Source organism: Sycon ciliatum, chromosome 2 (assembly GCF_964019385.1).
Source record: "Sycon ciliatum chromosome 2, ocSycCili1.1, whole genome shotgun sequence".
Classification (NCBI taxonomy): Eukaryota; Metazoa; Porifera; class Calcarea; order Leucosolenida; family Sycettidae; genus Sycon; species Sycon ciliatum.
The window spans coordinates 11,257,802-11,266,400 of record NC_088644.1 but is presented as its reverse complement, the minus strand read 5'-3'; the positions used below and the strand labels follow the sequence as shown (position 1 = coordinate 11,266,400).

Here is an 8,599-nt window from a genome sequence, read left to right as displayed (position 1 = left end):
AGGCAACGCTACAAAAGACCAAAGGAAGAAATCGAGCGTAAGCCAGCACATCAAATCAGTGCTACTGGCAGTACTGCATTAGACTTTAGAGCAGTACTTGGCGTGGGAATTTTGCCTTACTGGATCATGGAACCTTGAGCGGTCCCGACGAACACGAAGCTTGCAGAGTGCTGGAGTGACAGGTCGGACCGCATGAAAGGCCGAGTCCCGAGCTACCTGTCGAGTTGCGAGAGCAGTATTGATGGAACAAGTCCTAGCGATCGGACAGCTCTGCCATGACTCATGAGCCACCGTCAACTCCTCGACAATATGCACAAAAACAAGAACGACGTCTGCTTTGGATCACAACCGCCTGGGTGCATTGTAGCAGCAAGTCACAACGGAGAAGCTGCTGCTGCTGGTGCTGTTCTTCATTTCCTCAATTGGCCATTTTGTAGGAATATAGGATGCTCTCAGTGTCCGTGGCCGTGCTGTGCCTCGTGGCAGGAGCGAGTGCACAATTCGGTACTAGTAAGTATTAGTTAAAATGTAATCTAGTTACACTAAGTCTTGTACCATATTAGTTTTGTGAAACTTCGAATTACTAGTTCAGCCACTGGTTGTCCCATGTACAGTTTTGTTGCAGTGCAGCTATCACATTCTCTTGCGCTCCTTGGCTTGAGTCCTGACCTGGACTTGATTGCTAAGTAATGGCTGGGACAGTGGGGGTGCTGACCATCTGCCCCATAATATGCTGGGCCCATGCTGAGTGCAAGACATGGGCCCTAGTGCCCCCCCCCCCCCCCCCACCCACAAAGACCCTTTTCCCTACTCCCAATAATGGTGCTGACTTGTTTTCACAGGGCGAGAATACGACAGTCAGTTAGATGCCGTCGTGAGGCCCTGTGGAGCATAACGTGGTGGAGAAGACTTTGAGTGTGGTCTTTCTGCCCTCAGTGCTGGATTGGGACTGTTGACATTCCCTACCATCCTCCTCGAACACCATTGAATCATAATATTATGGTGAAACCGATCCAGCATTAGCAGGGGGGGGGGGGGGAGGGGGAGGGGGGGGGGAGATCCTATAAGGTTTTGGACCTGTAGCTTCACATCTCAGTGTGACCAGTGTGACAGGGGAACACTCAATACTCCATGTGCTCAGTTTACACGAGGAAAAGACGTGTCATTATCAGCATGTTGATGTGCTGACCAACACTAGAATCACAAGAACAACATGTGTACCTTTTCTTTTTTCGTTTGACATGCGTGTGAGTGATGGGAATACGAGATTCACTATTCTGCGCAATCATACCGGCAAAGCCAAAGGCAATGTGTGTCAAAGATATAGATTGTTAGCCCCATCCCTCACACAAACAAGTCAACAAAGAGGCATCTTTGGATTGAGGAGTGCTGGTTTCGAAACAACTGGTTTGAAGCTCAAAGTAGAGCTGCTGTTAGCTCAGAGCAGAGCTGCTGTTAGCTCAGAGCAGAGCTGCTGTTAGCTCAAAGTAGAGCTGCTGTTAGCTCAAAGTAGAGCTGCGGTTAGCTCAAAGTAGAGCTGCTGTTAGCTCAAAGTAGAGCTGCGGTTAGCTCAAAGTAGAGCTGCTGTTAGCTCAAAGTAGAGCTGCTGTTAGCTCAAAGTAGAGCTGCTGTTAGCTCAAGGTAGAGCTGCTGTTAGCTCAAAGTAGAGCTGCTGTTAGCTCAAAGTAGAGCTGCTGTTAGCTCAAAGTAGAGCTGCGGTTAGCTCAAAGTAGAGCTGCGGTTAGCTCAAAGTAGAGCTGCTGTTAGCTCAAAGTAGAGCTGCGGTTAGCTCAAAGTAGAGCTGCTGTTAGCTCAAAGTAGAGCTGCTGTTAGCTCAAAGTAGAGCTGCTGTTAGCTCAAAGTAGAGCTGCTGTTAGCTCAACGTAGAGCTGCAATGCTAAATGGATGTAATATAGCGCAAGGCAGAGCCGCAGCAAATAGCTAGATAACACCAGTTGTGAGAGTGGACCCGATTAGTGGGTACGATAATTATGATGGTGTGAATAAGTTGGTTAGGGAGGGATGGTGGGAAAAGAAACACTGCTGAAGCACGATCCGTTGTCTGGAAGAGCACAACAGGGCAAGCAAGATTTGTTTTTCTTTCCGCAAAATGGGCTGGTGCCATTTGTGATTACGCAGCAAAACAAAGCGCATGACGTCAGTCTTGAATGCAGTACAAAGCAATGCAGTGCAGTGTGTGCGCTAGTTCGGATTGTTGCTAACAAGTACTAGCACAGCTAGTACACCATTAGCCCCATCCCTCACACAAACAAGTCAACAAAGAGGCATCTTTGGATTGAGGAGTGCTGGTTTCGAAACAACTGGTTTGAAGCTCAAAGTAGAGCTGCTGTTAGCTCAGAGCAGAGCTGCTGTTAGCTCAGAGCAGAGCTGCTGTTAGCTCAAAGTAGAGCTGCTGTTAGCTCAAAGTAGAGCTGCGGTTAGCTCAAAGTAGAGCTGCTGTTAGCTCAAAGTAGAGCTGCGGTTAGCTCAAAGTAGAGCTGCTGTTAGCTCAAAGTAGAGCTGCTGTTAGCTCAAAGTAGAGCTGCTGTTAGCTCAAGGTAGAGCTGCTGTTAGCTCAAAGTAGAGCTGCTGTTAGCTCAAAGTAGAGCTGCTGTTAGCTCAAAGTAGAGCTGCGGTTAGCTCAAAGTAGAGCTGCGGTTAGCTCAAAGTAGAGCTGCTGTTAGCTCAAAGTAGAGCTGCGGTTAGCTCAAAGTAGAGCTGCTGTTAGCTCAAAGTAGAGCTGCTGTTAGCTCAAAGTAGAGCTGCTGTTAGCTCAAAGTAGAGCTGCTGTTAGCTCAACGTAGAGCTGCAATGCTAAATGGATGTAATATAGCGCAAGGCAGAGCCGCAGCAAATAGCTAGATAACACCAGTTGTGAGAGTGGACCCATGAAACCAGCACTCCGTTAGCTAAGCACTATTGACGCACAGCAAGGGTCAATTTATGTCAGCACAGGCAAGCATTGCGCAGCTAGAGTTCAGTAGCTCATTACTCACCCGAGTTGGGGATCATGGCATCCATGGCACGGCAGCAAGCCGGGACGATAGCTGGCGCTTAGCGCTTGTTGTAGTCCGGATGTAGCATAGACACGCATCGCTCTTTCCACTGACCTGCCACTCGGAAGAAGGAGTCGGGGCACTAGCCATAGCAGCGGTGGTGGCTGCACCAATGTAGACCGAATGCCCGGAGTAGTTCGACTGGGATGGTACACCGGCCGCAGCGACAAGAGACCATACTGTTACTGTGAATGACTGCCTGGTCAGCTGCTGTCTGTTCGAGAGTACGAACAAGAGTTGCTCTGGTCCCTCGCGACGAGTGACAAATGGGTAGCTAACAATGGCACGGACTGGGCAGTACGGCGGTACAGACGGGCCAATGTCACTAGTAACGCCTTTACCGAATGGGTCCGTCTTGGATGAAAGCAGGAAGAGTTGCAAGCGTCCGTCACCAGGGGAGCTAGTACAGCCCCGTGTGATGCCATTAGTGAATTCAGCACACCGAAGAAATCCAAAGAAGCAGCATGGCGGCTTGGTAGAGCAGCTTGTCATGGCCATTCAGGATACTACTTTTCCGGCGTGCATCCGTCAGGTGTCGTAGGATTGGCATAGTTATAGGAAGGCGAGGGGTGAGTACAGCCGTACCATGGCATCGCTGGATGCCCTTCAACACCCTCTTCAGAAGCCACGCATCTACTAAGGGGCCGGCAAACCCATTCTCAAGGTGGGCTTTATGCACCGCACTCGCATACACAGATACAGTTCAGGGCACGCTGATCATAGTTCATGCATGAATGTGTGTCCAGGAACGATGACTCGGGCAGCAAAAGTGAGCTTCCCCAGGAGGGACTCGAGTTGACGCTGGCCGATGCTGCGCTCGCTGATAGTAGCCATGAGTGGCGCACGGATCTCGGACAGCTTGTCCTCTGGTAGCCGCAGTCTAGGAAAATACCAAGGTCAATGATGGTGATGGCCCTCGAGCTGGGATGGAGCAAAGAGGAGTGCCGAGATACGTGAATGCCCGGAGGGGGGTGGTGAGTTGCTGGTTGGCTGCAGCCAAACCAGTGGAGATATCGAGAAAGTCATCGAGGTAATGAAGCCGGTGATCTATAGCAAACTCGTGCTGCATGATCCAGTTGACTGCTGTGGCTACTGAGTCAAAGACGGCTGGGCTGGAGCGGAGGCCGAAAGGCAGAAAGCGCTCGTAGTAGTAGGAGCCTTCCCAGCGAAGTCCTGACGGCGGACTGGGATCTGCCGAAATGCACTGCGTACATCGAGCTTGGACAAATACACAGGCTGTGGGCATGACATGATGATGTTGATCGCGTTGTCAATGCTCGCGTAGTGCAGAGAGAGCGGCTCGGCAGGAATGCTGTCGTTCGCGCCGGTGCCTTCCGGACTAGACAGATGGTGGATCATTCGCAGCTTGCCGTTCTTTTTGGGGATGGCACCAATACCAGAGCGGCGCATGAACTGAAATGGAGGTGACGGAAATGGGCCTGTGGTCTCGCTGCGGGCGCAGGAAGCAGCTAATTGCTCGGATATAAATGCCGAGTGAGTGAAAGCCAAGGGTAGATTATTAGAGAAAACCGAAATGTCGTGTTGGCCGGCAGATCCAAGAGTAAAGCCACGGCGCAGCCCATGGAGAACATACGCAACGCATTATTGATATGAGTGGTTACGTAACAGGCGGGCAAAGTGGTCAGCTAGCAGTGTGGTGTCTGCAGAGTGTATAGGAAAGAAGCTACGTACCGAGTCAAGCTATTCGGTAGCCATTCTGCTAGGAGCGGCGGGGTGGCCGATTGGCTCCGCGCTGCTGCTGGTTGCACATGATGCATGGGTGGTCCTTGCCACACTGGCTGCAGGTGTGGGAGAAGCGGCACGACGACGAAGAACAGCGACCTCCATTGAAGTTGCGGCAGATTTCTTGGCTGTCGCTGGGATGGTTGCGACCACTGGAGGTAAATGCTGCTGGCTTGGGGACGAAAAGGACACAAACCGCCCCTGGATGGGCCGTCTTACATTGAGCGCATTTTGGGTGTGCATGGCCTGTGACAGCTATCTGCCATAGGTTCACGTCGATGGTGTCCAACCTCTTCGTGCCTGGTTACTGGGCCACGAGCAGCCGCAGCTGGCGGTCGTACTCTAGCCACGCGCTTGGGAAGAACTGGCGGTTAGCAGTCAGGATCAACTGCTGGTACGCAATCAGTTCAGCAGTTCAGCAGTGCGGTGTAGGGCAGCAGCCGTGATAACAGACATGTATGTGGTCCATGCCTCGAGCCGGGTAGTTACATGATTGTATAATTATCGTGAACCTTGCGACGCACCTGCTTCGCGTACGGTCATCCGACTCAACGATATTTAGCTGGCTATCGTTATTCGGGCTGTGCACCAGCCGGAATGTTGGGCTGGAAGTGTGCAAGAATTTCAGGCAACCAACTTGAAAAATCTACGAACTCCCCTCGCAAGATACGTTCTTGCACAGCCTTGGGCACAGCTGGTGCAGGTGGCTGATCGGGTGGGTTACAAGGGCTTGGCCTGGCGTAGTGGCGGCAGCAGCCGCATTGCCTTGGCCTTGGGTGAGGAGCGGCACAATGCTCTCCGATAATAATAAAATGGCGGCCGACAAAGCCGACTACACCTCGTCACGTAGATCTACGGGAGCGCAGATCCCATGTTGAGCCCGCGTCACCTGAGCTGGCGGAGGAGGCATTGGTGCAAGTCGGGCTTCTGGGCTCGCGAGCCGTGTCCGCACTGTCATGTTGCTGGTTCTCCTGGCCGGAGCAGACCTCACTACCAAGGGCTAGTGTGCCAGCAAACGGTCCTGTAAAATACTTTTACTAAGTTTCCTTTCGGATTCAAGCCGCGCTGAGAAGGCTCGCCGCGGGGGCTTGGCAAGGCATTGCCTTGACAGTGTCGACAGTTAGGTCAGACATACTGAAGAAATACAGTGTCGAGGTGACACTCGGGCTGGCAGCAAAGCTACGAAAGGAAAAGAAACACTGCTGAAGCACGATCCGTTGTCTGGAAGAGCACAACAGGGCAAGCAAGATTTGTTTTTCTTTCCGCAAAATGGGCTGGTGCCATTTGTGATTACGCAGCAAAACAAAGCGCATGACGTCAGTCTTGAATGCAGTACAAAGCAATGCAGTGCAGTGTGTGCGCTAGTTCGGATTGTTGCTAACAAGTACTAGCACAGCTAGTACACCATTATCATCCGTGTATTGACAAGGCCTTGTTGGCTTCTCTGTATTTCTTGTGCACTTGAAGCTGATCTTGGATCAGGTGATGGAAGAATTCGGGACAAGGACGCACCTAGTAAGTGGATGTGTGATGTGTGATGTGCGAATGGAATGTCACATGTACTTGTCTAGTACATCTCAATCTGTGCACTGTTGTCAAGTATGCACTTCTTGTACAGTCATACCTCATTTATCCGTGGACACTGCCCGTAGCTTTTGAAATGTCCGTAACTCCGAATCACATGCATTTTGATGGGGAAAGCCCATAGATATGGCATATGGTGTCACGATGCCCACAGAAAGTGACAAAATAGTACTTAGTGATATTTCCACTAAAACTCACCCAAAGGGTGCCCGATAGACCGAAGTGCCCGTAACTTTGGTGGTGTCCGGATAACTGAGGCATAAGTGCATTGGTATGGCTGAATGGTGCGCAAGATAAGATTGATACAGTCATGCCAAGTACAGTCATTTGTATAATATGATGTGAACACCTTTTTTTGGATAAGTGATCACCTCAAATAACAAATTATGAAATAACATTTGAACTTTTCAAGAACAGACAAGCAAGAATGCTCAAGAAAAACGAATGGCACGGGGAGGTCGTTGATACATTTACAAGGTTAGCTGTAGCATTGATTGCATTGTAATAATATCAATTTACTCTGCACATTGTAATTTTCATTACAGAGGAATGCCGGGTGATTGAGATAGCGAACGGCGCAGCATTCAAGGAGGGAACACGGAGTGAGCTCTTCTCCAGGCACACTGTCCAGGAAAAAGAAGGTGTCACGTATGAGTGCGATGAGGGTTACAACCTGGTTGGAAACAGACTACTGACCTGTGTGAAGGAGACCGAGCAATTTAATTTTCCACCTCCAAGATGTGAACGTAAGCTTTTACAAACTGATATTACAACATGTAGAATTTTGCCAGTGAAATCCAGCTCTCCCAGAAAGAGAGACAGAGACAGAGACAGAAAGAGACAGACAGACAGACAGAAAAAAGAGAGAGAGAGAGAGAGAGAGAGAGAGAGAGAGAGAGAGAGAGAGAGAGAGAGAGAGAGAGAGGGAGAAAAAGAGAGAGAGAGAGAGAGAGAGAGAGAGAGAGGGAGAAAAAGAGAGAGAGAGAGAGAGAGAGAGAATGTGTGTTTGCCTGTAAGTGTGTGTGTGTGTGTGTGTGTGTGTGTGTGTGTGTGTGTGTGTGTGTGTGTGTGTGTGTGTGTGTGTGTGTGTGTCTTCATTTGAGCTGGCCATCTACTGGGAATATTTCTAAAGGTAGTACATGTCTGCTTTCTATTGTGCCAGCTGATTGTGTGGTAGACAACAAGAAAGCAATCTTTCCTTCTTAGGCCCTGACCATATGTTTCATCTCCGGTCCGGGATGGTTGGCAAGCAATCTCCACATGCAATCACTGATGATCACTCTAGCTCAGCCTAGGCTGGTCAACAGTATCAGGGACAGGCGGGCTAGCGGTGTGCATCTGGCATCTGGATCATGTTCGCGTGCCTAACATGTGTAGTGCACTACATAGCAAACGGCTAGACGGCATTTCAGGTGCTGACCCGGGACCCGGTTGGCTGGGCCAGCTCATTTGCCCTGTGAATGCGTGGCGATTTTTTGGTTTGTTTGCGTACATGTACATACCGGAGATTCCGGATGCAGATTGACTAGCCTGCCTGTTGGCCATCCTGGACTGGAAATTAGACTGCTCTAATTTCAGAAATTTTCCGTGCTCAATATTTTCGGTATGAGGGCAACAGGCCAGTTTAGGTGAACAGAAATTTTCGGTACAGAGAAGCATTTCCCTATTGGAGTATGTGTGTTAGTGTTTGTTCGGTGTATTGAAATTTTAGGTGTGAAACAGACGCACCGAAAGTACCGAAAATAAAAGTACACCGAAAATTTGTGAAATTAAAGTATATTATTATTATGATCACGCCCTAACTGCCTAAGTGTGAGTGCAGAGCGCAAAGCCCATAATGACAGGCCTTGTAGTGACATGCAGTGTGATTGGTGTGCACTAGGGAGTCGTAGCATCTAGGAAGATGACCCGAGACCCAGGACCCGAGGCCCTAGTATCCAGAATTATGTTATATGTTTTCATTTCATTTTGTTTTATTTTTTTTGATTTTCCAAAGGCAAATAAATGCCTATCATAGAAATCTCAAGGGTGAAAATACAGTGTTTGTTAAAAGAATTGGAATTTGACCCCGGGTTTGGAAGTTCTGCGTGACCCGTGATCTACTTAACCTGCTGACCCCAAACACGGCCCAGACCAGTGATGTCGTGTGTGGGTGTGGGTATAATTCGGCCCTGCACGAAGGGAGACTGAAAAGGACAGCCCGGGAGCAACACCCA

The 8,599-nt window shown here is 49.7% G+C and overlaps 1 protein-coding gene across 1 annotated transcript in view; it reads left to right on the top strand.

Moving 5' to 3' along the window:
* Positions 1-340: 340 nt before the first annotated feature.
* The window catches only part of LOC135808675 (sushi, von Willebrand factor type A, EGF and pentraxin domain-containing protein 1-like), a 31,612-nt gene continuing 23,353 nt past the window's right edge, over positions 341-8,599 (top strand). The window contains exons 1-3 of the mRNA XM_065321897.1: positions 341-510; positions 6,267-6,314; positions 6,929-7,129. Of these exons, the coding sequence (XP_065177969.1) occupies positions 447-510; positions 6,267-6,314; positions 6,929-7,129 (313 nt within the window). The 5' untranslated portion in view covers positions 341-446. The remainder of the gene's footprint in view (positions 511-6,266; positions 6,315-6,928; positions 7,130-8,599) is intronic.